This window comes from Kryptolebias marmoratus, linkage group LG12 (genome assembly GCF_001649575.2).
Source record: "Kryptolebias marmoratus isolate JLee-2015 linkage group LG12, ASM164957v2, whole genome shotgun sequence".
In the NCBI taxonomy this organism is placed as follows: Eukaryota; Metazoa; Chordata; class Actinopteri; order Cyprinodontiformes; family Rivulidae; genus Kryptolebias; species Kryptolebias marmoratus.
This window is the reverse complement of record NC_051441.1, coordinates 3,660,445-3,687,226: the sequence shown is the minus strand read 5'-3', so window position 1 is coordinate 3,687,226 and position 26,782 is coordinate 3,660,445. Positions and strand designations below refer to the sequence as shown.

Below are 26,782 nucleotides of genomic sequence, written 5' to 3'. Positions count from 1 at the left end.
CACACCCTTCAGGCTCAAGAAAGCAGCCGTTTTTTAAAGTATTTTCTTTTATTCGCTCAAATACTTAAACTACAAGGACATAAGAACACCCTCGGCTATATAAAACATCAAATCCTGTCAAATGACCAGCAGTACAAACCTGTAAAGCTTTGCTGTCGTGTATATTTCTATAAACCGACACGAGGAGAGAAGGAAAACGGGTGGATTTCAACAAAAAAACAACTCTCCCCTGTGAGTGAAATGCTCACAGAAATCACAGATGAGGGTTCCCAAAATTAAAGTACTAAAACAATAAGCACTCGATACAAAAAAAAACCCAAAACAGTATTTACAGAAAAATTACATTTTACACCTCCGAGTCCTTTAGTAGCCACGTCTCTCGAGTCCCTTTAGTTTGTGTCAGTCGGTTCAAACGGGCCGTGCTGGTTTTTATTTCAGTCTGGATGACGGTCAAAATCTCCCGTTCCTACGAGCTGCAGTGAGATGTGGAAGTCCCATCATCAGTCCGTGTTCAGGTAATCAATGGCGTGACAGCAAAGACCTTTGGGAAAACAGTCTCTAAAAAATAAACAATATCTACATTCATGTTGGCATGATGTTCCCACGCAGGCACAGGTCCGCACGCCGTTTTCACATCATGGTTCGCAACGAAACGGCAAGAAGTCCACAAGAAAGCAAAACAAAAATAATAAAAAATAAACCCAAAACACACACACACCCTCATATATACACCGTACTGTGCATGCACACACACTCAGAGGGACAGATTTACATTAAGTGCACACTTTCTTTTTTTTTGGATAAGCGTCAGAAAAAACCCCTGTAAAGATTACAGTTGTTAAAATATTGTTTTTTTTTAAAGGAAACTCGAAATTAAAAAAAAAAAAAGATGAAACCGTTCAGAAGCTCTTAAAACAAAATAAAATAAATGTGCAGGTTTGGAATTTTAAAATAGACAATGTGGACAAAAACAAAGTGTGCGTTTGGAGACTTCCTGCTCAGCTGCACGTCTAATACTATTCCTGTCCTTAAAGACAAACGGAGGATTTAAGACTCATGGATTCTCCTGACCTTCATTTAAATCAGTTTGTAAAGATTAGCTGCAGCATAAAAATAAAATCTCTGCCCTGACTTAGATGGGGATTACTAACAACTAGAAGAAACTTTTCAATTTCCAAACAAATTGTTGTTTTTTTTCCTGTAGACTAGAGTCAAATATCCAGCCTGAGTCGAAGTGAAACAAAGAAACAGCAGGGGGAGTAAAGAGGTTCCACAACTTCCAGCAACAACAAAAAATGACATTAAAGACATTCGTAATGGCTTGAATTTTGTTTTTTTCCTGAAAAAAATACCACTTCTGTAAGAACCAAACTGTAAAATCTACATCGTGTCTCGAGGGTACAGAACGAGGAAGCGACCAAATGGAAGAAATAATACAGAAAACATTCAGAAGAGTGCAACTTTTCTTTTTTTTTCGGTGTCCTGCACACGCTCCCCTCCGCTCCGCTCTGTTCTTTAGCTCTGTGAAGCCTGCCTGTCCCTCCTGCTGCCGGAGGGCGACCCGAACCGTTGAAATGATGGAGACATCGCCAAACCAGCGGGATGTTTTTGGTTTTCTGTGAACTCGTCCTGGAGGGGCGGGGATTGGAGGGGCTCTTTTTGAGAACAGATATCCGCCGCGGGTGAGGGTCGGGGGGATATGAAGGGGACACCCTCCGGCGGCGGCGGAGGGGGGAGGGGCGCGGGGTTGGCACGGCGGCGGACCTCCCTGGACTCGTGGCTCAGCGCAGCGCTGCTCGGTTCGTCTCGAGGTTTCAGTCCGAGTCCGAGTCAGACGAGCCCGCTGAGTTCGAGTCGCTGCTGCTGTCCTCGGATTTGTTCTCCTTGTCCTCCACTTCATCGTCCTCATCCTCCTCATCCTCGTTGTCGTCCTCCTCCTCGTCTTCGTCGTCGTCATCGTCTCCTTCGTTCTTTAGGCAAACAAACCAAGAAGTTACCGACATCGGAACAATTCTCTCCTTTTGCTTGAGTCAAGCTTTACTTACATCGTCATCATCATCGTCATCCTCGCTGGAGGAGTCGGCTTCAGAGGAAGCCTTCTCCTGCTCGTCATCATCATCATCATCGTCGTCATCATCATCCAGCTCCACAGCCTGTCAGGAGAAACAAGCTGTCAGAGACTCCTTAAAGCTGTTCTGATGTTTTTATTCTTCAGGATGTCGTCCTCTGGACCAGGAAGCACTTCGGCTCTGTTGGACGCCCCGAAGCCACGCAAGCAGGGGTCGCAAGACTTCGCCACGAAGAAGAAAAGTGTTCCCAAAACGTTTCCAAGCGTTTTCAGTCTGTTGGTCTTGATCTCAGTAAAACCGCGACACCATCGAGTCTCCAACAGGGACAAACTGGGAGGAACACTCACCACTTTCTTTGCCTTGGGGGCTCCTGGTTTGGCTCGGATTCTTCTTTTCTGAAGAACAAAAAGATTTTTTAACAACAGAAACTAAAGAGAACATCCTGCAGAAGCACCAGCAGAACTTACCTGTGAATTATACTCTCTGTAAGTGTTTCGCTCCTGTGAAGACAGGCTCTGTGGACAGATGAAAGCGCACGTCAGGGGTAAGAATTATTCAAAGAACCGTTCCAACATTTCTCAGTTTTCCTCCGGCGCCAGCTTACAGCGAGCCACTGCTCCAGCAGAACCTTGTACTGCCTCTGCTTCTCCTCGGCGATCTTTCTGTAACGGTCCTTCTCCTTCTGTGGACACCTCTGCCACCGGCTGCCGATCTCGGCCATGCGCTCCTTCATGGGGAGGTGGTTCAGCTCCCCGTTGGACAGCATCTCCTGGGAGAACTTCTGATACCCGTTTCTGGTGAGTAAAACCAGAAGGTGAGGGGGGGGGGGAGTCAGGGTTTGTTACAGGCTTCAACATGCGATATTAAAACAGAGGAGCTGAACGTCACAAACGTACGACGGAGGTTTCTTGGGTTCCCCTTCAAACTTCATCTTCTTCATCGACGCAACGTTGGCGGCCGGAGAGCGCATCTCACACAGATCCCTCTGTAGGAGACAGACGAGCGAGTTAACCCTCACCGCTCCTTAAAACTGATGCTGAGGAGGAAATGAACGTCGCCTCTAACCTCGTATCTTTTCTGGTCCTCTGCCGCCTTTTTGATCCACATGATCTTCTCCTTTTTTTCCATGGAGCTCCAGACGGTCTCCATTGCTTTCTGGGCTTTCGGGCGATCACTCTGCAGAACACGGCCTTACGTTAAATCACGTCAGCGCTGAAATTGCTCCAACTGTTTTCAGCTGCTGTCTAAAATACTCTAAAGTGAGCTGGAGTCTTCCAGGACAGGACAGATAAAAAACATGGACTCCTGTTCAGGAGCTGAAGATGTTTCCTGTCTCAGGAGAGCTTCATCAAGTCAAAACTGCAGAGTCTGGAGCTCTGTTTCACCTGCAGATTAATCTGCCCCCTCCCACCTGAGGGTCATTAGGGCTCACAGAGAGATGTTTTGGTCATGTAAATGAAGGCATAAGTTAGGGTGAACCACCTGTTTTATTGTAAACATTTTGGTCCTCAAGACACTGTCCCTGGTCTCTGAGATTCCACTGCATGATTATAACGAAGGAACACGACTCAGACCTCTTCAATTCCTTCAAACTCTCTGAAATCTAATCCAGAATACTTCCTCTGTTTTTGTCTTCCTGTGAAACTACAACTCTCACCATAACTTCCATGAGTCATGCGTACCTTAAACCTGGCCAGGTAGTCTCCAATCACGCTCTGCTGCCAGATCTCCTGAGCCGTCTTCGGCGGATCCGGCAAACGACTCCGATCCTCGCGCTCCTTCTTCTCTGACTCCGCTTTCAGCACCATCTCTAAACGTTTATACTTCTCCTGAACGATGGAGAGACCAAAACCGGGATTAAACTACTTTGTTACGGTGCTTTCGTTTTAAACAAAGTTAAACTGAGTGTTTGTGCATTACCTTCTTCTTGTCTGGCAGCTCGTTCCACATCCGAGCCAAGAACCTGGTGAGCTCGCTGTCCGAGAGGTCCGGTCGCTCCTGCTGCAGTTTGGGGCGTTTCTCCTCAGCGAATATGAACATGGCAGAAATGGGCCTCTTGGGCTTCTCAGGACCGGTCTACAAACGTCAGATGAGACGGTGATTTATATGAGCTACACGGAATAACTCTTACAGCATACCAGAATTGGAAATATTTATATTTTAAGTAAAACGATGCTGTACCTTTGTTTTAGCGTTTTTCTTTTTAGAGGCAGAACTGCTGGCTGCGCTGCTCTTCTTAAAGCCCGTCTTCTCTTCGCCCAAAACTCGCTGCTGCTCCTCTTCTGATATGGTCTAAAAATGTCCACAAAGCAGAGACAAATTAAATCCAACTATGAAAACAAAAACAGGGAAGTAATGGTTGTAAAAAGAAAAAAAAAACAACTTACACTGAGAAATTTGTTCATTTCAACTTCGTACTCCCGTTTCCGCTAAAAATGAAGGAGAGCAGATATTTCAGATCAGAGTGCAGATTTCTGTGGAGCTCTTTGTGTCGACGGACCTGAGCTCACCTGTTCGCAGCGTTTCTGGTAGGCATCCTTCTCGCCCTGTTTCAGCAGCTTCCACCTCTGGCTGCACATCACCATGCGCTCTGTGCTGGGAACGTCCTTCATGCTCGACATCAGCTCGGCGCAGAACATCGAGTAGCCGTTCCTGAAAGCATTCACACGCCACGTTAGTCTCGTTACGCGGCCAAGCGGCTCGCTCCAGCCTACGAGCCGTCTAACCTGGCTGCGACTTACGGAGGAGGTTTGTCGGGCCGGCCGTCAGACTTGTCTTTGAGGTGCCGCTCTGCCTTGGTCAGGGTGGACTTCACGATGTCCTCCTGGGACATGTTTAACTCGGGGTGCTGCTGGATGTACTCACGCATGGTTTCCTGCACGCACATATTCAACGCTGATGAACACGTTCGACCTTTTGTCGTCGCCGAGTACCCAAACCCGTCCTCACCTCGTACAGTTTCCGCTGCTCGAGGGACTTGGTGATCCACTTGAGCCTTTTCTTATCCGACAGCTGTGTCCACTGCTTACCAAGACTGTCCTTGATGTCTTTGGTGGTGGCCTGGATTCAGACAGAAACGGTCAACATCTCCAGGAGATCAAAATACAACTCTTCTGTGAAACGCAGCGAGAATACTGAGATATTACAGCTAAAACAAGGAGAACAAAAGTTCAAAGGAGTAAAACAGAAACTAAAATTAGCAGCTAAAAAAAGGGAAATTGTTACTTCAATGGTAAAAATGGCAAAATGCTAGCTAAAACAATCATAAGTAAAACTAGCAAAAGGCTGTCTAGAAACTAAAAGAGCAGTTAAAAGTAGCAAAAGAAGACAAGAATGGAGCCGATCAGCTGAGAACCATGTTTTTGAAGGAATTGCAGAGATATTAATGTATTTATATCAAGAATGAAGCTAAATATTTTCAAAAGTTAAATAAAAAGCCAGAAAACCAAACAATTTGATAAGTAAATAGTCAAAACGGAGTAAAGCCTGCAGGAAAACAATCCTATTTTTAAGTTGAATTAAAGCATTTTGTCAGCTGTAAGTCTTACATCTGGGTGCGTCTTGAGGAAAGCCTTCTTCTCGTGGTTGTACCACAGCTGCTGGGGCGTCTTGGGCTTCTCTGGGACATTCGAACCTTTCTTGGTCATGCTCTCCATGAGGTCCGGATGCTCCTCCCTGTTTCACCACAAAGCAACGCTTAAGGCTGGTTTTCCCCGTAACTACACAGAGCGCCCAAAACCAAACCGCATGTTCTCACCTGAATCTCATCATGCTCTGCACAAACGATTCCTTGTCACGCAGGAAGTCGTCGACGTATTTTTTCTGTCGGGACGAGAAAACGGTTTTTTCCCGAACGGCACCAGAAAGAGAATTAACGCGAGCCTTCCTGCCTTCTGACTGACCTTCTTCTTGTCGGGCAGCTCCCTGTACTTCTTGGACAGGATTTTAGTGAGATCCAAGTTGCTCATCTCAGGGTGCAGCTTGGCGTATTTGGCTCTTTTTTCCATGAAGAAACGGAAGTATGGAGTCAAAGGCTTCTTGGGGAAGTCTGGATGCTTCTGTTCATTCAGGGGAGTAAAAATAAAACGTTCAGTCTTAATCTTCACTCATAAATCTACTCATTATTTAAAAACCTGATTCAAACCCACCTTTATCTTCTTCCCTTTATAAGGGTTTTTAATGTAGTCCTGAGCGTCAACTATCAACTCTGTTAGAGTTCTGAATTTACGAATCTGTTTGGAAAAAGAAGGAAACAGAATGGATTTGAGCTTCCTGGTATGAGTCCGGTCCGCCACCAAAACGCCACCACCCGAAGCGGCTCACCTCTTTAGACACCTCCTGCCATTTCTGCTTACACATATCTGCTGTGTACGAGTTGAAGGCCACCTTCTGCCAGTCCAGGTGGGACTCGGACGTCTTGTACTTCGTCAGGTCCTTCTGCGGCAGGGCCACTTTCATGGCTTCCAGCAGCTTTAGGAGGTCGTCCTGCGCCCACACTGTCAGGACGAAGTTACAGATCAAGCCTCCCGAGGATTCATCCTTTTTATGTCAAAATCACTCAAAAGAGGAACTAAATCAAACGACTATCGCCCACCGCCTCACAGGACAGAGTTTTAGACTCAGTATGTTGAAAACAACCTGTTGGGAATGACTCAACTACCACCACGTCACATTTTAGCTGACAGAGGCGGCCATTTTGAATTGAATTTACTCCAAGTGTCATCCACTGAGAAAATTATTTTGCTAAGAGACGACTACAGACTAATATCTGCAAGTATGACCAAGTTATAGCAGTGTTCCTGTGTGTTATTTAGGTTTAGTTGGCTTTGGAGGCCATCTTGAACGAGGTTTTGTTTCATTAAAATCCGTCTGACGGTTCATGAGATACAATAAGAGACACACGATTTTATTCTTTATGTTGTATTTGTGTAAAACAGCAGTTATAAGATATATATTTTCATTTTCATAAGGAAGTCACCTTGGTCTTGGGTCGCAACCTCCATTTCTCCATTCATTTGTGACTACACGGTCTTGGGGTCTGAAAAGGAAGCAAAAAAAAAAATAATTTAATAAACAGGTTTACTTTAACAGCCTCCTGGATTAATTTTTTATGAGTCTGAGGGGTTAAATAATGAAACTGGCTGGCTGGGAGTTTAATGGTCGTGTTGTTTCTGAATTAAAGGTGGTTTTCGGCGGTGATGTAGGTGACACGATGGTTTATGTTCGTTACGCCGCCCCTAAAACGTTTACGCCGCATGGTGAGACATCGCCTATCGCTTGTGACGGCTTCAAATCTCAAATAACGCCGCAAAGGGCTACAACAGGAGTCTGCGTCAAGCTGCTCCTTTTTGTTTTTTTTTTCTCTTCCTGATTTTTTTTCCCCTCCCAGGCGGAATTTAGCGAATTAGTACCGTCCGCTTGAGCCGCAACGACGACGACCATTTCCCTCGCTCCGATAATGGAGGACCTTCCCCGACGGGGAGCGGAGGTTTGGGGAGGATCCGCGGGAAGGAGGAAGCGAGTGGACGTGGACCAGGCGACCAGCTGACCAGCGTGTGTGTGTGTGTGTGGAGGGGGTGGGTGGAAGGAAATCTGCGTTCGGGTCTCCCCGGCAGGCAGGAATGGCAGATCGGGAAAAGCACTGCGCCACTCGGATCTAGCTCCGCCGCGCGACCCCCTTTCCCCCCAGCCTCCTCCGCCGCGGTCACCCGAAAACGCTAAGGGGGGGCGATAAAACCAGAAAAATAACCGCTCACATCAACCGTGCCTCTAATTAATCACTTTAATCGAGCTTTGGCTTCTGGTTTTAGATTTCGGCCGCGAAAAAAAGAAAAAAGAACAACCCCAGAGCATTCTTCAGCGAGGCGTAGCCGAGCCGCGCTCCCATGATGGCGGCTGCCCGTTGTTCGCCTCGTCCTTGATGGCTCTAGCTTCAACCGTCCTCCTCCCCCCCCACCACCCCGAAACTCGGCTTTAAACAACAAAAAAATGACAGATTTCGACGTTTGTTTAAATTTCGAATAATTTGGAAACGCATCAACTACAAAAAATTAAAAACAAGTCAAAGAAATTAACGTTTTTAACGGAAATAAACCACAACGCGGACGTTTAAAAATAGCTTCAAACGGCGGCGCACGAGCTGCTCGGGGCAGCCTAGCATGAAGGCGAAAGAAGCTGGGGATCATTTAAGCTTTTAAAAAAAGCTTTTTTTAAATTTAAATAACCAAGCGGGATTTCTTTAATTTATACAGATAAAATTTGGTGCTCACAAGACGCGGATCGGCTACGAATCCAACCGTTATTCTGGTATTTAAAGCAACCCGAAAGAGAAGGAAATTCAACGTGTTTAACGGTAAAAAAAAAGAAAGAAAAGAAAAAGGAAAATAAATCAGAATCGATCTATTTTTTATGTAGTTTTGGGATAAAATAAAAGAAAAGGCTCCCGGTCGAAGTGGCTGAAAAGCATCGAGTTAAAAGCCGGAGGCTGTGCAGCGGCGGCGGCGGCTCCGAGTCCCGCCGCCATGCTTTCAGCCCCGCTCGGCTCGAGCAAACCTACCGTGACCGGGTCCAATGGCGCACTGCAAAAGACTGAAAAACGGAGCCCAGAGCCACCGCCAGGGCGTCGCAGACTCCCCTTCTCCCTTACATCCAAAAAGCGCACAAGCGAGGACGGGGAAAGGCGGGTTCTCCGAGCTCGGTTGTTTGTCGGCGGCTCTGGGCTAGTCGGTGAGAGAGAGAGGGGGAGAGGGGAGGGCGGTGAGATATTAAACCGAGATCCCTGATGGCTGACCGAGAGAGGCGGCTAGCTGTTCCGCGAGCAGCCGCATGGAGGTCTCCGCGCGGAAACCACCGTTTATTTTACCCCCCCACACACACCTGGTTACACAACGAGTCTACCCTTTATTTGTAAGGAGTTTTAACACATATATATTTTTTAATATATATATATATAAATCTATAACCCTCCGGGGTGCTACATCCAGAATCTTCCCCGCTGTTCGGAACACAAATCCGGCTATGGCCGCCCTCCCTCAACGGTCGCTTTACGTATTTCGCCGCCACAAAGAAGCTACCCTAGGTAGCTTTAAAAGTAAACAACAACACCAAATAAAAAATTAAAATTAAAACAACCGGGTTGGGGTTAAAAGTGTCCGGTTTCGGTCGCTTTTTCACGCCGACAAGCCGCTAGCTTCACCTACCTGTGTCGGCGCGAGCCCGCGGAGGAAGAAGGGGAGGGTTGAACGACAGCCAGCTCTGCGCCGTCGGTCCCGGGCTCCAGTCCCCGCAGAGATGGTCCTTCCCCCCCGCCTCCGTCTCTCACACGCCGTCTCCCTCCACTCAACGCGCAGCAGCAGCGGCGCGCGCTTCTTCCTCTCCATCCAACCATTTCGCCCCGCGAGCCCCGCTTTTTGTTTCGCTTATGTTATTTCCGAGCCGCCTTTGAACACCACAGATTTATGTTGTTGTTGTTGTTGTTTTCCTCCCGGGATATTTTACCAGGAAACTACAGGTTTTTATAAAGTTGCGCCACTGTTTGCACCATTTTAATATTAAAATAGTCCCAACCTTTACACTTCGATCACATTTAAGTTTATAATCCTCACTAATCAGTGTCAGCTCTTAATTCTAGTGTCCGTGTCGTTTTCCCACTGCTCCAAACTCCTTGGACTGAATTGACAGCTTCATTTTTTTTGGCCCCAGCATGTTTTTTTTTCTTTTTCTTTTTCTTTTTTTTTCTTTTTCAACTCCACCTTGTGTGTGTTTGTGGGCGGAACCGCCGAACATCCAATCGAGTCGGTCCGGTTCGGGGGAAACAAATGACTTTCAGGCGCTCGGTTTTGTTAAGCCGCGCGGCGTTCATGTGCCGTCGGAAATCCGCGCACCCACTTATTAAACTAGCTAAAACTAGTTGAAAGAGTGACCAAAAAGCAGCCATTTTTTTCAAAATGGTGTCCTAGTTACTACTTTTCATACCATCTCTGACTTCATATTGGTATTGTTTGTATTTATCTTACAATGTCACTATTTTATTGTATAAAATGTTACTGAAACTTGTAAGCAGTGACCTGTTTTCTCCTTTTTATGTCTTTTATTAAAAGTGCCTTCATAAAACGTAAATACTGGGTTTAAATAAACCTATAATAAGTTAAAGAATTTAAAAAATCATGCGAATTTCCCCTTGCAGATTATACTTTTCTGCACATTAACAAATTTTGGTCGTGGTATCAAATTACATATATAAAAAAATTTAACAAATGTTCTGTTTTATGAGTCTTGTTTAATAAACCAAAGGTTAACTCATTTTGAATGAAAAACATAGGGAAGCTGGGATTTACGTGATCTTCCTGAAGGCATCGTGACTCTGCACAACTCTTCTGTCCTAATTGCGTTTATTTATTTATTTTAAATAAGCGTTTTAAAGCTTGTTTCTTATTTTTATTAAAGTGAAATCCAAAGCATGTACAGTGTTTCAAGCGCACAATTCTTTTAAGGCGACACAGAATGCATAATAAGTCATTTACAAAGAAATGTTCCCTCATTTCAACAAACAAATAAACTGATCTCATCACTGGCCTCTTATCACTGCTTGCTGCATTTTATCACAATAAAAGCAAACACACACACTAAAATCAAACAGAAGTTCAAGCACATGTTAAACAGGGTCACTAAACAGATAATGCTATTACAAAATTAACACACAACAAATTAATTAAAGCAAAATCTTAGGCTATGGTGAGACTTCCCACATTTCTTTTGTGCTCCTATAAATAGCTGATTAATTTAAGCAACTTAAATCTTAACTCTAAAACATGATGATGATGTGTTCACCTAAAAGTCATACTATAGTTGGATGCTGAAAGAAACAATCCTGTTTGCCTTATATTTTAGGTGAAAGTGCCTCTTCTACTTCTGGAATAAAAACGCCACTTTATATTAAAGTCAATAAATGTGTCTTAATTTTACATCAAAAGAGAAAGTTTGGAAATTTATCCTGGTTGTGTGGTTTCAAACAAATTCATCCAGAGGAAAACTGTGAATAATAGGACTGAGAAGTAAAATAATAATAATAAAACAAAACAGAACAGTTTAAAAATGACCAAAAAATGTTGATTTACGTAAAGTTTGTTGTCGTTTACGCCAAGTCATCCTTGCTGGGTTCATCATCAAGTTTCACTTTGGCATCATCTGCATCCAGCTGCAACACAAAACACATCGTCTTACACCCTGAGCCCAACCACAGGTGACAAACCGCACGGTGCACGGACACGGTGCACGGACACAGTGCACGGACACGGTGCTTACACATTTCATCTCCTTGGTGGTGAAGACCCGGCCGGTGATGAGGATGCGCAGAGGGATGGTGAGGATGAGGAAGAAAGGAAGAGCCAGAGAGAAGGGGCTCTGCTTCACCCCCCACAGGACGGCCAGACACACGACCTGAATCAGGGTGAAGAGGTGCATCCTCATCGTCCTCACCTGCACAGACGGGACGAGGACAACAAACACACAAACGAGACACTTCATTAAAAAACACTGATTAGGTGCAAACAGGCACCAAGAGAAGCAAAAGCAGACACAGAACAGTCAGAAAAATCCACTAAAAGCTCAATTTTAACATATTTTATAAAGTAACTCCTTAAAACAGGCATGTGCCACATAAAACTGATAATATCAGCTAGAGAAAAAACATTTTCTATGACAATGCAGCGTGAACACTGAGTGCTGCATGGCTTCGCTGAAAAACTGGAACTGAGTTATTTAAGCTAAAAGAAGCAGCACATTAGCTAAAAGCCAAAAGTAGCAGAATGCTAGTTAAAAAGAGAAACATGCAAGCTAAAATTAGTAAAATGTTTACTTTAGGTTAAAAGCAGAAGGTAGCAAAAGCTAAAAGTAGCAAATTTCTAGCTAAAAGTAGCATAAGGCTAGCCAAAAGTAGCATAAGGCTAATTAAAATTAGTAAAAGGTTTACTTTAGGTTAAAAGCCAAAAGTAGCAAAAGCTCAAAGTAGCAATGTTTTAGCCAAAAGTAGCAAATTTCTAGCTAAAAGTAGCAGAATCCTAGCCAAAAGTAGCAAAAGGTTAGCTAAAAGTAGCAGAATGCTGAAAGCTAAAAATAGCTGAATAGTATTTGTATATAATATATATATATATATATATATATATATATATAATATAATATTTTGATGTCTGACCAGCTAAAATAGCACAAAGTACGGAGAAGTCATAGTAAAAACAAAGCATGAAAACGGACTCAGCGTTCACGCCCTCAGAGGAAAGATTTCGAGCAGGACTGATACCCTGGTAGCGTAAGCGTCGGACGGATGGTATTTCTTTGGCGTGAAGAGGAGGAGCATCCTGTCCCACATCTGGACTCCACTCAGGGACGTGATACCCATGTAGAGGAAGATGCCAAACAACGCCGTCATAGGAATCATCTTCAGAATGGGCTCCATGAAAATCGAAACGCCTGAAAGTGGGAAAGAATATATTCAGAGGAGGGACTAAAAGCTCCGAAGCTGCTGGGGCTGCGTCAGCGCTGTAGATGGCAGCACCTACCAACCATCAGGGCCACGATTAAACCGCTGATCCTCTGCTCAACCACCTTCTGTATCTCTGGTTTGGGGCCCTTGGTCATGACGGTGAGGGCGTTGGCGTGCGTGACGGAGCGCACAGTGGCGGCGCTCAGCCAGGGCACCCCAAAGATGGAGGAGATACCCCCCATGGTGACCAGCAGGAGCAGATCGAAATGAAAACCAGAGCCTTTCACCATTTTCCTCTCCGGTTTGCTCACGATCAGCCTGAAAAACCCACAAGAAATACTTTAAAAATGAAGCCATATCCTCAGAAACGGGTCTAGAAACGAGAAGCTCACGTGGTAATCTGGGACTCCATGAAAATGAGGATGAAGACGAGCAGAGCGGGGACGCAGCAGGCTCCCATCATCCAGATAGGGAACGGCTTTTTCTCTCCCAGCGGGTTGATTATCCAGCCTCTTGCTCTGGGGTTGGTCACTTCAACACCTTTCGGCACCACCAGTTTCTGCAAGAAGACAACGTTTTCATTCAGAAAGACACAAAAGAAGGCGGAGCGATGGCGTCGGACACGAGTTCCTGCGGTTTTTGTTGCTCATCTTGATAAAACGAAGGATGATCGACTTTATTTACCAATTAGTTTATCCAGTCCTGCATGTTTTAGTTGTGTCTTTGAATGACTGAGTGATTAGCAGCTTTCTGCAGAAATTAAAGACCCGCTGAGGAGCAGGGACATAACTAAAATATGCAGGACAGTGTCCCCCGAGGACCAGGAATGGACACCGATGAATTAGATGTACGTGTTTTCAGGCAGGCGTTCGATGAAACACTAAAAGGTGCTGTGTTGGTCATCAACCACCAGCTTCGTGTCACTAATAAACAAGATTTTAGATCTTTTTCCCAGCACATACCTGGGTGTAAGCATCTTCAATGCTGACATCCACAGCGATCATGAAGAAAATAGCGATGGGGACGCCGAAATCTCCAATCAAACGACGGAGCTTCGCGGGCAGAGCAAAAACAAAAACACATTGCATTAAAACTCTCATCACATAACAACAAAAATAAAACTGTTTTTGTTTAAGAGCTGGTCTCACCGGGCCAGGCAGGAAGGTACCAGTTTTGAACTGACGGAGGAAGTAGGCAATGAAAAAGCAGCCGAACATCAGGCACATGGACAGCAGGGCCGTGTTCGGGAACGCAATCGGAGGCTCTTCCTCTTTAACGGTCTCGTTGCTATCCTGATGGAAGTCAGAGTCGTCTTTGTGGGCTAGATGGAAAGGGTCGTCCAACGAAGTGTTCAGATGGGCGTAGTTCAGGACCAAAGGATGGGTTTGGAAGATCTGACGAGGAGGAGGAGGCCAGAGAAAGACATGAGTGAACTGAGGCTGAGTGACAGAAAGGGATCTCTGGGATGGATGGAGGGACGAGGTGCGGAAACCTTGATGAGCTTTGCAAACGTCTCGTAGATGAAAATGAGCGAGATGAGGATGGAGAAGATTTCTTGGGTGAAGCGGGAAATGAATCGGACCAGGAAGCTTCCTTCCACCGCCACAACGATGACCACGATCACAACCAGCCAGATACCCACCCAGATCCGGCCCACAATGTACTCGAGACCCTGGGCCTTGCAGAACTAGCATTGAAAGAAAAAGGAGAATGGGCTTTAGTGAAGACAACGCTCCTTGAAAGACTTAAATCTGGGAGTCTCGTACGTACAGCAAAAAAAGCCTCTTCAAACAGCAGCAGAGGTCCAGAGAAGCCGATGACGAGGACAGGCTGGGCAGCGAATAAACAGAAGATGATGCCCTGGACGCACGTGGAGACCATGAGCTCCGACACGCCCATCATTCTCCCCGTTTTGTCAGCTAGGTTCAAACCAGAGAGAGTCATTATGAACTGCAGCTGCAGCTGAAGAGAAAAACCAGACCATCTTGATTTTTTTTTTTACCTAGAAGTCCTCCGAAGGTGATGGCCGGGGACAGGGCAGCGAAGTAGATGAAGATGATGGCAGAGAGGACCTGAGGGTTCAGAGCGTCCGTGTAGTCGCTGAGGTAGTGGCGGTAACGACGCTTGATGTCTTTCACCATTCCCCCAAAAGGGTAGCCTGTTCTGACCAGAGGGTCCTCCTTCGGTCCCTCCAGACCTGCGTCATCTGGAGGAGAAAACAAAACCAACCGATGACACAAAACCTGCTTCTGCACAACTTTTATCTTCCTCCGTTTGTCTACTTCTTCATCTGCAAACGGTAAATCTAATCAAAGCTGTCGGCTGCAGTCCCAGGAGGGGACGCTGACCTTCGACCCTGTCTCCGAAGGCGAGTCGGGTGTCAACAGGACGAAGTCTGTCGCGCAGCATCTTCTTCTGAAAGGCAATTATCGGCTCCATCATGGCTATATCTTGGATCTCAGTGGGAGGAACGACGATGCTGCAGTCCATGAAGTCTGCGACAGCGTTGCTCAGATCTTTCTCGGTCTGGGCCAGGTAAGCCTCCAGACAGAACACCTTAAGGAGGGGAGCACAGAAAACAGTCACCTGCCTGCAGCAGCTCAGTGCACCGGGACTCCTGCCTTCTCAGGTCTTACCCAGTCAGCCATCAGAGCAGCCATGGCCCGTCCACACTGACTGTAGTCCAACCCACCCTGGCTCGGTCCCACCATCATAAAGACGAAGCGAACGGGGACAGACGACTGCAGGACAGACTCCATCACCACGGAGTCGCTCAGCCGGACAAAAGCCAGCACAGGTTTCTGCAGGAGGTCAAAGATACCTACAGGAAACACACTTTTAACCAAAACTGCATCAGAAAAGACTTAAAGCTGCGGCTAAATGATCAGACCTGTGAGGATGATTGAAGCCTCCACGTTGTCAGAGCTCTCTCTCTGCAAAACAACAACAACAACAAAAGATTAAACATAATAAATGGGATCTATTAATGTTAATACAAAGCTGAAGATAATCACCTTCTTTGCAACGGAAAAAGTCTGCATTTGAATGTCTCCAGACTGAGTGACTGCAGGCCCGTCGGACTGACTGCAAGGACAGATAAATTGAGCTAAAAGTGCATGGCGTTAAAAAAAGAAGAGTAAATAGAAACATCCCCCCACTGTTAGGTTACCTGCGCCTCATTAGGAGAGCTCTCAGGAGGGCGTCTCGATCACTGGAGCGGATTTCGTTCCTGCTGAGCAGCTCGTCCACCATCCTCTCCGCCACAGAGGACAGCGTGCTGGCAGCCACGTCGAAAATGATTGCACCTGAGGACAGAGGCTCGAGGGTTACCGCAGGAAAGTTTGATCCACACACACGGCTGACGCTTCAATCAAATCACCTGTGCTAAGGGCTCTGCGGACTTGAAGAATGCTCCTAAAGTTGAGGTAGGAGATGTGAGCGGGACCCCACGTTCCTGTGGTGTAGTCCAGGTTCTCCTCGTAGCCCACCCATCGGCCCGTCTCCTGCCAGATGTTGCCCTGGAGCTCGTTCAGCTCCACGTAGGCCTGTGGTTACGACAAACGGTTTGTCAACCTGTTCAACGTGTGAGTGTTTTTAACATTTCAGCCAAAGCAATCGACTAACTTGAGCGTCGCCTCTTGTGGTGGCATTGGTGTTCAGGTTCAGAAAAGCTGGAATAAAAAGAAGGATTAGTGATTTTTTTGCAAACATGCAAAGGTAAATCATAAAAATGTAGACAAACACTGAGAACAGCTCACCGTCTTCATTCTTGGGAATGATGATGGCATCAGGAGGAGGCTCCGTGTCCTGCTTTTCCTCCTCTGTCTTCTGTGGTTCAAAAGTACCATTCTGACCCGGCGAAGTCCTGAGGAAACGAAAAAGAAACCAGTGATAAAACACCAGGACGCCACCGATGTGCCAGATGTTGCTGCTGCTGTTTAATAAGAATGTATTCCAACTCTGAAAACCCCCATTATTAGGCTGGGAATGCTACCATAGTCGTGCATGAGGTGGAAACTAATCCTGAGCCTTGAAAAAGTGTCCAAGTAAGTCAAGTACTGTCTTCGTGGCTATTCTTCACACGACCACAAGATGGCAGCAGCACCCAACCTTAGCCCTCATATCACTGATCAGGCTGCAGGAGTGAGTTCATCTCCTCAGAAAGTGGTGAAAACTTAATTCATAAAGGATGCTCTACACTCTCCTGCACATTTCAAACATGCACCTTTATGGTGCAGTTCGTTTTCTGTAAAGTTTAACTCTCACCTGAATGCTGCTCGTTCGTTGAACGCCATTTTTCATTTCAGTTTCCAAGACTTTATGCTGTTTTTATCCAATTTTCTGGTTTTAATCCTATTTATCCTCATCCTTATTCTTTCAGCAGAGTGTGTTTGTGCACAAAATAAGGTTTATAAACAAACTTTTGCATAATTTAACAGTATCTGAACCATCGTGCGCTCATTCGAAATGTTTGGCTCCGTCAGGAAGAACTTGCTGTGACTTTCAGTGTTTGTAACTTTTATACTTTCAGCTTTAATTTACAAAATGTTCCCCTGCAGAAATACACTGAGATCTCTTTAATTCATTTAAAAAACACTGTTCTCTGAAATCTACTTCAGCGTAGTTTCTCTGTTTTGCCCTCTTGTGCTAATTTGTCACATTTAGCTTTTAGTTACAGTTTTGCTCATTTTAGCTCAAAGTAAAACTAGGATCCCTCTAATCGTCGTAATGCATCATTTTACAGACTTTTTTTTACTCCTTAGCTTGAGTCTGGCCTCCTGTAGCTCTTAGGTTAAATGTTTTTCAGGTAATAGGTGCAAGTGTGGCAGTTTTTGTGCAGCTTGTTGTGTTTTTATTGACCACAGCTGAGAGCAGAAGCTGAAAATAGATCAAAACATCTGGAAAAAAAAGGTCTTAAGCATCACAGGGTGGCTGCTTTGCACATTGTTAAAAACGATAAGAGCAGCTTGGACCCAGATGACTTGAAGTTTCTGCGATGATAGCCACTCAGGCTCAATGTGGCCGAAGAAATACTCATTATCTTATCAGAAAAAGGCAGAAATTCAAAAGGCGAACGCAGAAAACAGAGATGAGGCGAAGGACTTACAGCCTGACAGGCGAGGGAAAGGCTGGGTTGTTATCTTCGTAGGACACGTCACTGCCCTGTGTCAGGAAAAAAAGAAGAAGTCGAAGCTGTTAGACGAAAACGAGCTGAAGAAAATTACGTTTTAAAGCTTGATGATGGATCACAAATAAGACCAACCTCCTCGTAGCTGAAGTCGTTCTCCATGGATGTTGATTTTTTACTATTTTAGTCTCAACTTTCAGCTGCTTTTATGCATTCCCTGAACAGAAAAGAACTGAATCAGCACACAAAGAATGAGATAATTATCAAAGTTCTTCTCTTATCAGGTCAGAACTTTTCATGGAGGCGAGCACAGCATCCTCATCATCAGACTCCCAGAATTTATCCACTGCAGCAAACTTATGTTGTCGAGCAAAACAGCGGGTTATTATTGTGGCTAAAGGAAAAAAATCAGTCTCTAATTGGGTCTTGATAAGACCTATTTTGAGCCTTTTTGCAGATAGTTTTGATAAAAAACCACCATCATATGTGGCCCTCAGAAGCTGCCTGCAGATAATCGATCAGCCGTTGACCAATTTGAAGCCTGATAGTTTAAATAGAAGACTTCAGAACCTTATCTTTGGGTTACACCCTTCATCCAGACTCATCTGTTCTTCTGAGAGACAAGACAGCAAAAAAAAGGTTCGATGTGGAAAAGTGCTTTTTTTTTAGAATAAACTTCTGCAGATTCAAGAAGTTTAATTTTACACAAATATTTAGGGATTCTTTTGGTAAAATTTCAGTCCTAAAGACACCGACTGTACTTGCTCAAACGAATAAGGAACGTTGTTGTTTTTTCAGCCAATCAAATCTTTAAAATGCAGCAGATTTTTACATTTCTTTTTGCAACAGAGACGTGATAAAACAGTTTCAAAAAGAAGCAAAATCACAAAAATCCTGACAGGTTTAAAATGCATTTCCTTTTCATTTATAATAATACTACTTTTTTATAGCTTTAAGGAGCTTAAAATGAATGAAATATGGTTACTAATTAATTATAACAAACGTTTTTTGCTCTCTGACCTCCTGGTGAGGCTTTCAGATGGACGACTTTCAGATTTCCGTTTAGTTTGAGATCGAATTTCTGACTCCTTAGAGGTAAAAAGAGCATCTATCTGCAGATCGGGCGAAGTCACGCCCCTTACCTGTACGCAGGTACTCCCACCTGGTCTCCACCAGGATGATCGATGCTCTGTCAGCCTCGACGAGCTCGGTGACAAAGTGAGACGAAGACGAGTACAGCGAGAGACCCCGAGGAGCGGGAACACCCAGTTGAAAGTACGTCGGCGGCGAAGCTCAGCACCCCAGGACCCAGCTGGGTGGATGACACACAAACATCTCTATCTGCTCGGGACACCTTGACTCAGGGATATCCCAGCCCTAATTTGGCTGCACCGCCCTCCCGGCGAGGGCAAAGTCCAGGGGCAGGACGGGTCCGAGGCTGATCGTGTCAGAAGGCCTCACAAGGGGGCCGAAGGGGGCCAGAGAAGAGGGCAAAGTGCAGAATCAGGACCTGAGCATCTTTCTACGTCATCCTGTTTGCACACCGGGGATTCCCTTTGAAAATTGATTGAGGATAGAGAGAAGGAGGGGGAGCCCCAGATCTGATGAAGACCTGAAACTCAACGACAACAACAATCCTCCAAACCAGTTGTTTGTTTCAAAGCTGTGAGGCTGGAGGTGAAGCTGATGACCCAGACAGAATTTTAAAACAGAAAACTTTAAAAATCTGCGCAGAACCGAAGGAAACCCTCTGGTCTGATTCAGGTCTTTGCTGGGTTTGATTTCCTAAAGATACGCTTCATCTGAAACGTCCTACTTTTAAACACACGACACAAAGACTGAACAGAAATCAAGTAAAAACTGTGAAAGAGATTTAAATAAAACAACAAATGATCAATCAAGACTGCTTTAAAGGAGTCCCTGGAAGGAAGGCATAAAGAAATTATACATGGTTTGAAACTTTTGCACAGTACTGCAAGTCTTCTAAGTTAATAAAGAAAAGAATCACAGATGCATCAAAATATTTGATTTTAGAGCCAAATACTCCCTTCAGTCAGTTCTGATCTTTTAGGAAAATGAAATAACTAGAAAGTTTGAACACAAAAATCTGAAAAAATCTGTCCTTTTTTTAAAATAACATATTGTTTATTATCATATATATCAAATCAAATGCATGTGTACATCATATATGTGTGATTTTTCTCATCTACAGCAGGTCAAAAACACCTCTGTTTTAAAACAAATAAATCTTTGCAGCTGATAAAATCTGCTCAACAGTTTGAGCCTCGAGCTTCGAGTTTTAGATTTTTATTTTTATGTTATTCTTTCTTTTTTTTAGGGCCTCTACGGGACGAACTTGGTGTCCTGCATTGTCTCCAGGAATGTTTCGAGTCCTCATCTATCAGCTTCTTCTTGTTTGAAAAGCCTTTGATTAGTTTTTTTTTGGTCTCACTGTCCTGCTGCTGCGTTAATTAATCTCCTCTGGAGCTGCAGGGAGGAACGCAGCTTCTCTTTAATCAGGATGGAGTGAGTCCATCGCTGATAGAGTGGTCAGATATCCCCCAGAAACAGGAAATAATCAAGATATTCTGAAGGTTTCAGTGAATACAAGTCAGGAATTCCTCTGCTTCTGCTTTGTTTTTGTTTAATCTGCACTTATAAGGTCCTGAGGCTTCTGTTTGTGTGTTTACTCTGGAGTAAAATGGGTTTCAGAGCGCCTTTTTTTCACGGATCACAGCGGTTCTGTTGACGTTTAGCTCAACGTAACAAACCAGCAGCTCAAAGAGTTGCCCTGAAGGAATGCATATCACCCTCCACCTTTCATAAGAGTTTCAAACTGAGGTCATCCTTCAAGACGTGCTCAGCTACTTCAGCTCCTTATCTGCAGATCTGAGCAGGTTATAGGTGTTTATTTAAGGCTTCATGAGACATTTAGCTGTCTGGCTGGGAGATAAATATCTGGATGAAAGTCTGACAGAGCTGAATGTGTGTTGTGATGTTTTTCTTTCTTCCACACAGAGCGGGGGCCCAGCTGAACTCGTGTTATCGCTCACCGATGGCAGCTATCTGCTGCGTCCATGTGGGCTCAGCGTACGACACACAGACACTCCCATCGACGCCTTCAAGTTCAAGAATCACAAGAAGAAAACCTGGCAGGAGATGAAATTACTCGCAGCGCTTAAAAGTAAATGAGAGGGGGATTCATGCAAGCTTCTCTTCTGGACAAAACAAAAACAAGAAAATAAGCAGAAAGGGTGAAAACATCAGGTTAAATGTGAAACTTTACTGTCAGAAACTAAACAATGAGTCTTTTTTGCATATAAATGACATCCTCCCATTCATCCGGGTCATTTTACTTCATCTTTGTGCAGAAAGCTAAACTTAAAAATGTGCTTTTTAGTAATAATTATTAACTAATGACTATCTGAGCTCTATCAGGGTTTGAACAAACAGGCTGGAGCGAGTTATCACTGAAGACCAGAACCACAGACCCACCTAAACCCGAGTCAGCCCGGTTTATTCACGGCAGATCCAAATGACTACATCTGCGCGTTTAAAGGCTTGATTTAAAATCAAAAGGACCGATGTTTAACAGTTTGCAGGTTTAAGTTTCTGAATTTAATTAGAAGCTCATTTAATTGGATTTAAATTATAAAAAGACAAAATGTGAGGAGCTGCTGGTCAAAGCTTTATTGGGAGGACGCGCTGCAGCTGAAGATTAGAGTTTTAGCCTTTTCCAAGTTGGCTAAGACAGCCATCTTGAATTTGACCGACTCCTGAAGGCGATGAGTTGCCAATTCACCCAAAAAACAGAAAACACTGAAATGTATTTGTTGCCTGGACTTTATTAAAATCAACCCTGAGTGAAAAGTAAACCTTACAGTTTTACAAGCAGAACACCGAATTTGACTTTACTCTTTCCAGCTTTCTCTCTGTTACAGTTTGGTGCCACCTGGTGTCGACATCATAAAAACATCCAGCCTTACATTTCCTTTTACCCGCTTCTTTCTGGGCGGCAGGGGAGCTGGTGTCCGTCTGCAGCAGTCCCTGCGTGAGAGGACAGGTCTCCCGTCCACCACAGGGACACACGGACAAACAACCGGTTTAGAGTTACCCAATGAACCCGACATGCATGTTTTTGCTGCGTGTGAGGAAACCGGAGTAAACAGAAACGGCCCGGGCTGCGATTACAAAACAAGTTCTTTCCTGAGCCTGATAGTAAATAAAGCTTTGCAGGTTGTGAAATCATAGATTTAACAAGCAGGAGCCAATTCAGAAGAACTGAGGAATTAAATTTCTGTCCGTGGGGTAAAAAAAAGAAACAACAAACTAAATTACTGGACAGCTACTGCAGCTCTTACGGAGGCGGTTTAGCGCGAGCAGAAGAGCCGGTTTAACAGGAAGACACCTAATTATGGCTATTATCGAAGGAGGAAAACACCCAAACACACCCAGCCTGAACATTGTGTTCAAAACAAAAAAGGTGCTGTACTAACCGTAGCCAAAAATGAGTCTTAAAGAATGCCATTTAAGATAAGAAATGCATAGTCTACTTTACTTTTTTATGATTTTTAGACTTTTTAGAATTGCCAGGCAATGAGATCGTGTCAGACGACAGACTCTCCCCGTCTCCGTTCCCGTCCGGGTCGAACTCCAGGGCTGGATGCATCACGTCGTAACCTTTAGGGTTTTCAGCTACGGCGGTCATTAACAGCCCGGAGGACCTGACGGGAGCAGAGAGGGGAGCGGGACGTCGGCAGAGCTCCTGGAGTTAGATCGCCACCAGTTCCCTCCCGTTTACGGCGTTCTCGACTTGCTTCAAAATCTGCAGCAGGGAGAGCAGACGTGTCATAAACAAACAGGGTTTTCGGCTTTTAAAATGTTTAGAATCTGTGTAATTTACTCACCTCTTCCGCTTGCGGGAAGCGACCCGACTTCAGCTTGGAAAAGATGAGCTTCCCGTTGATTTCAACCTCAAAGGTACCTATAATTTAATAAGAAAACAACAAGGAAGATGAGAAAAAACAGCCTTGTGGGAGCTGTGGCTTAAATTTAGCATGCATGAGCTGAAATTCAAATTAGTATGCAAAGATTTAAACCCACTATCAGGTTCAAATGCACCCAACAGCTTGAACAGCAACTTACTTGCCCGTCCTATAAAGGCGGTCATTTCCACTTTGGGAAATTTCCTCTGAATGGCAGAGAGGAGGTCCCGCACATGGCGGTAGTACCCTCATCCATTGCTTTTTGGGAATAAACACAGACAAACAAACACAGGTACTTTAAGAAATTTAATTAAATAAAAAAATAAACACATCTCAGAATAATCAGCAGCATGTTTTTTGAGTTGCAGCACATTAGCTTAGCATGTGATTCACTAATGCTAATTTAAACTGCACCTTTAAAAGTGAGACTCTGAGACAAAATGTAAACTAGAAGAAATAAATACTTAAACACAAACTTATGAGCACAATAAAATGTATTTACCAGTATTCCAGTTTGACCACCACCCCCATTCTTCTTGCTTTTTCGTTTATTTGTTTTGTTTCGTTGCTGCTGCGCTTCTTCCCTCACCTTCCGCTGTCTGCGACTTATATACGTCTGAGCCGGGAGAGGGCGTGGCTTATAAAGACACAGCGTCATTACGTCACGCGCAACGTCCGAAGCAACCTGACACCACAACAAAAGGAAAAACTGCCAGTCATTGTGAATTGGAGAAATTTAGAAATGAATTTAAAGGCGCAGCGGGATGCCGCGCTCAGAGTATGTGTTGTGAATTACTCTCAGCTACCACCACACCAAGTTTCAGCTCAATGTTTCAAAAATCTACCGAGTTATAATTGTTTTTGTGTTGCGCGAGTTCAGGTGGCTGTGGCGGCCATCTTGAATTGGTGTGTCTCCAAAGTTTAATCACTTACACAGGGCCACCCAGTGATTATATTCTGAAAGTTTCGTTTAAGCCAATCTAGTGGTTCATGAGATATTTCGCTAACAGACAAACAAAATTAACTTAACAATAGTTAATGGTGAAGTTTTAAGCAACGATCTTTTCCACAGAGCAGCACTCAAAGTATGTGCAGTGAACCAGTCTCAGCTACTACCACACCAAATTTCAGCACAATATCTGTAAAACTGCCCGAATTACAGCCATTTTTGTGTTTTTTGAGGTCAGTTGGTTGTGGCGGCCATCTTGAATTAGTTTGTTCCAAACACATAAACCAGCTGAAGATGTGCATCCATTGATTGATTTTTGGAAGTTTCAATCAAATCCATTCAGCGGTTCATGAGATATTTTGCTAACAGACGGAGTTGAGTCAATATTGTTAATGGCAAACTTTTAAACAAAGCTATCAAGCAATCTGTTAGCGCTCAGAATGTGTGTTGGGGATGAGCCTCAGCTTCTACCACACTCAATTTAAGGTCAACATCTGTAAAATTGACAGAGTTATTGCAACTTTTTGCCTTTTTAAAGTCAGTCGGCTGCAGCGGCCATCTTTGATTGGGTTGACTCTGGTGATTACTTCCTGCAAGTTTCAATAAAATTCATCTGGAGCTTGTCTACGGGATTACGTTCAGCTTTAGGATACATTTTTAGAACCGTATCATTTGATGCAAACACACAGAAGTCTGATACGGTTCCGTAGAGGTGTGGATTATGTTTTGGGTCGTACCAAACAGCGTCACAGATCTCCTCGTTGTGCAGAAACCCGAACAACAACCCTTGCTTTGAACAGGAAGTGCTTGCACCATCCTGCGTTCTCCGAAGCCGTGACGTGACACGTCTGGTTTCTTCTGCTAAAAACTTCCCCCAGGTGAATTTGCATGTTCGGCCTCCCGACACGCTCCGACCTGCACGGCCGAGGCCCAGAATGACCAATAAACGACCACGGATGGTGACAAAACAACAGGTTTACGACCGATTACTGTCGAACAAACACTAAAGACAGACTCCGGCACCAAAGACTGGATTTTATTCATTTCAGAACAAATCACAGACACCAAATTTGAGATTTTATTTTCTTTATTTAGACCATAAACACGGCTGAGCGGACATCAAGCTCATCTTTGTTGGGCTGTTGAAGGACGTTTCTTCACAACTTCCCGTTCAGCACAAAGCGAGGTGCAACACGCCATTACTCTTTCCCAACAATAGTGACTAACCGCACAAAAAAATGTGAGCAACATTTGTCTTAACTTGTTCATCATCAGCGTCGAGGAGTTTTTTTTAAAAAAAGGAAGAAAGATTTGGACGGTTTACGCCCAGAAGAGACAGTAAGAAGCTCCCAGTTAGGAATGGAAACTTGGAGAGTAAAGTAGGAACAAAAAAGCGAGCTGATGTCATGGTGATTCGACAGAGCAGCGACTGGTTGGAGACGGACACCTGATAGCAACGGCAGAATTTAGATTACGTTTAAAAAGGAGAGGTCGTGCTGCCGGAAGCCTCTCTGCTCCTGCTCAAGCCAAACTCCAGGAGTGGATCCATCACGCCGTGACCTTTAGGGTTTTGGGCCACAGCGATCATTAACAGCCCGGAGGAGCTGATGGGAGCAGAGAGGCCGATTTACAGGACGTCGCACGATGCCTTCTGGAACCTCTGGATCTGCGTCAGAGGCTTCCCGTCGTAGGCTCTCTTGACTTGGTCCAAAACCTGAGGGCGGGAAATAAAAACAACCGACTGAAAAACTCTGACGTTCGGCTCCGAACGCCCGACCGTTTCGTGTGCGGGCCACTCACGTCTCCGTCATGAGGGAAGCCGTGTTGCTCCAGCTTGGAGAAGACCACCTGACCGTTGATCTGGACCTCGAAGGCCCCTGGAGATCAAGAGAAATGAGAATTACGCTTCAGCTGAAGGGTTGTTTAACGCGTGGGGTCAAAGGGCAAACGTTCACCCGGCTGCTTACCTGATCTTCCCACATTTCCCTTCACATCCGTACCAGGAAACCTCTTCAGAATGACATGAGCGAGCTCCTGGTAGCGGGAATAGTATCCTCATCCACTACTACATGGGGTAAAAAAAAGTACTTTAAAAACAGCTTTTATGGCAAAGAACGAAATATAGAAATAAAGACGATAAACGTCACGGAAAGATGAAATAAAAACATAATTACCAGTATTCGATTCTGACCGTGACGCCCATTGTTGCTGTTTCTGACAGATGTTTGAGCCGCTTCTGTGCAAACCTGTTCCTCTCTCCGTACACTCCTGTTCACACACAGGTGAGGCTTATAATGAGGGAGAGGGGGCAGGGCTTAGCTCACCTGAAACCAGAACAGAATGCCAGTTATGCTCTAAGAAAAGATAAAGCTGTTTTTCCAAATAATGTTCAGTCGCATTTTAATTTAGTGTTTTTTATTTAAATTCTGCTAAAATGACTGTAAAGTGATTTCAGCAACACTGGATCGCAGTTTTACAGTTTCTGTCTAAAATCTCATCTCTTGATCGCAGGAAGAAAATAAAAATAAATGAATTACATTAATTAGAGAAATGATTACCTGTTCCAAACGACATCCTTCACTGTAAACTGAGCAGACAGACAGGCAGATAAGCATTTCTGTCGATCTTTATTCCATTTAAACAAAAGAATAACAGCCAGTATTGTGTTTAGAAGCATTCTTATTTTATTTAAGCTTTTCCAAACTACAGAAATGCAAGGTTTTCTAACTTTAGACGCAGGAAGTCTGAAGTGTTTCGTGTTAAACGTAATAAAATGCGGCTGCTGTGACCTGAAGTTTCCACCCCGTCCTGCAGGTTTACCTGTTGGTCAGCATTCCTGTCTCTCTGCAGAACGAGAGCAGCTTGAACTCCTGAAGGCTGAGTGTTTCGAGGACAGGGGATGGATGTACAAGAACCCTGAACCCGCCCCCAGCAGAACCTGTCAAACTGGATCACAGGTTCATGAAGCAGGTGGTGGAACAGGTCAGGTGACACGTTCTTCAGGTCGACCTTAAAGACATTTTTCCTCTCATTCCTGCCGACATTCCAACTACAGATGAATACAGTATTTAGTCACTTGTCCTGTGTTTGGATTGTCAACACATGCTGGCATTTACCTGCTATCAAGGTGAGAACATCCATCCATCTTCTTCCTCTTATCCGGGGTCGGGT

General features: G+C 44.6%; 2 protein-coding genes and 2 long non-coding RNA genes across 6 annotated transcripts; all 4 read right to left on the bottom strand.

Moving 5' to 3' along the window:
- Positions 1-29: 29 nt before the first annotated feature.
- ubtf (upstream binding transcription factor) lies at positions 30-9,771 on the bottom strand. Of its 2 annotated transcripts, none has more exons than XM_017419384.3 (21): positions 8,626-9,771; positions 7,048-7,107; positions 6,393-6,565; positions 6,218-6,301; positions 5,972-6,127; positions 5,827-5,891; positions 5,618-5,744; positions 5,019-5,129; positions 4,811-4,944; positions 4,580-4,721; positions 4,457-4,498; positions 4,251-4,361; positions 3,990-4,145; positions 3,752-3,898; positions 3,135-3,245; positions 2,966-3,054; positions 2,674-2,863; positions 2,537-2,584; positions 2,417-2,464; positions 2,046-2,153; positions 30-1,970 (listed from the first exon to the last, which is right to left on the bottom strand). In XM_017419384.3, exons 2-21 carry the CDS (start codon positions 7,082-7,084, stop codon positions 1,815-1,817), a joined length of 2,235 nt encoding a protein of 744 aa, XP_017274873.1. In that variant the 5' UTR covers positions 7,085-7,107; positions 8,626-9,771; the 3' UTR covers positions 30-1,814. The 2 variants fall into 2 exon arrangements, with proteins under 2 accessions (XP_017274873.1, XP_017274874.1); XM_017419385.3 differs by having other exon boundaries at positions 9,269-9,771.
- A 556-nt stretch (positions 9,772-10,327) lies between these two features.
- slc4a1a (solute carrier family 4 member 1a (Diego blood group)) lies at positions 10,328-19,009 on the bottom strand. The gene is made up of 21 exons (XM_017419383.3): positions 18,820-19,009; positions 17,813-17,894; positions 17,657-17,712; positions 16,308-16,414; positions 16,174-16,220; positions 15,929-16,094; positions 15,719-15,854; positions 15,564-15,633; positions 15,440-15,482; positions 15,186-15,370; positions 14,898-15,105; positions 14,552-14,755; positions 14,320-14,468; positions 14,042-14,236; positions 13,698-13,943; positions 13,512-13,601; positions 12,942-13,108; positions 12,626-12,867; positions 12,367-12,536; positions 11,373-11,546; positions 10,328-11,265 (listed from the first exon to the last, which is right to left on the bottom strand). The coding sequence occupies exons 2-21, from the start codon at positions 17,837-17,839 to the stop codon at positions 11,203-11,205; spliced, it is 2,745 nt and encodes a 914-aa protein (XP_017274872.1). The 5' UTR covers positions 17,840-17,894; positions 18,820-19,009; the 3' UTR covers positions 10,328-11,202.
- Positions 19,010-21,502: 2,493 nt separating this feature from the next.
- On the bottom strand, positions 21,503-23,279 carry LOC108237689. Its single transcript, XR_001808645.3, has 4 exons — positions 23,165-23,279; positions 22,823-22,920; positions 22,585-22,661; positions 21,503-22,502 (listed from the first exon to the last, which is right to left on the bottom strand). It is a non-coding gene; the product is annotated as an uncharacterized LOC108237689 (long non-coding RNA).
- A 1,401-nt stretch (positions 23,280-24,680) lies between these two features.
- LOC108237725 lies at positions 24,681-26,446 on the bottom strand. 2 transcript variants are annotated; one of them, XR_003039271.2, is made up of 6 exons: positions 26,432-26,446; positions 26,170-26,198; positions 25,786-25,935; positions 25,579-25,676; positions 25,412-25,488; positions 24,681-25,325 (listed from the first exon to the last, which is right to left on the bottom strand). It is a non-coding gene; the product is annotated as an uncharacterized LOC108237725 (long non-coding RNA). The 2 variants fall into 2 exon arrangements; XR_005233807.1 differs by lacking the exons at positions 26,170-26,198; positions 26,432-26,446 and having other exon boundaries at positions 25,786-25,942.
- Between the last annotated feature and the right edge of the window lie 336 nt (positions 26,447-26,782).

What these genes read in the sequence shown, in the direction of transcription:
- ubtf (XM_017419384.3), bottom strand. Translation starts at nt 7,084, where the DNA reads ATGAATGGAGAAATGGAGGTTGCGACCCAAGACCAAG. An exon ending in ATAAAGGGAAGAAGATAAAG is followed by an intron (nt 6,128 to 6,217) that starts GTGGGTTTGAAT and finishes CTGAATGAACAG; the next exon opens with AAGCATCCAGACTTCCCCAA. An exon ending in ACTACCTGGCCAGGTTTAAG is followed by an intron (nt 3,246 to 3,751) that starts GTACGCATGACT and finishes CGTGTTCTGCAG; the next exon opens with AGTGATCGCCCGAAAGCCCA.
- slc4a1a (XM_017419383.3), bottom strand. Translation starts at nt 17,839, where the DNA reads ATGGAGAACGACTTCAGCTACGAGGAG. An exon ending in CACCTTCGGAGGACTTCTAG is followed by an intron (nt 14,469 to 14,551) that starts GTAAAAAAAAAA and finishes GTTTGAACCTAG; the next exon opens with CTGACAAAACGGGGAGAATG. An exon ending in CCGACGCTTACGCTACCAGG is followed by an intron (nt 11,547 to 12,366) that starts GTATCAGTCCTG and finishes CCGTCTGTGCAG; the next exon opens with GTGAGGACGATGAGGATGCA.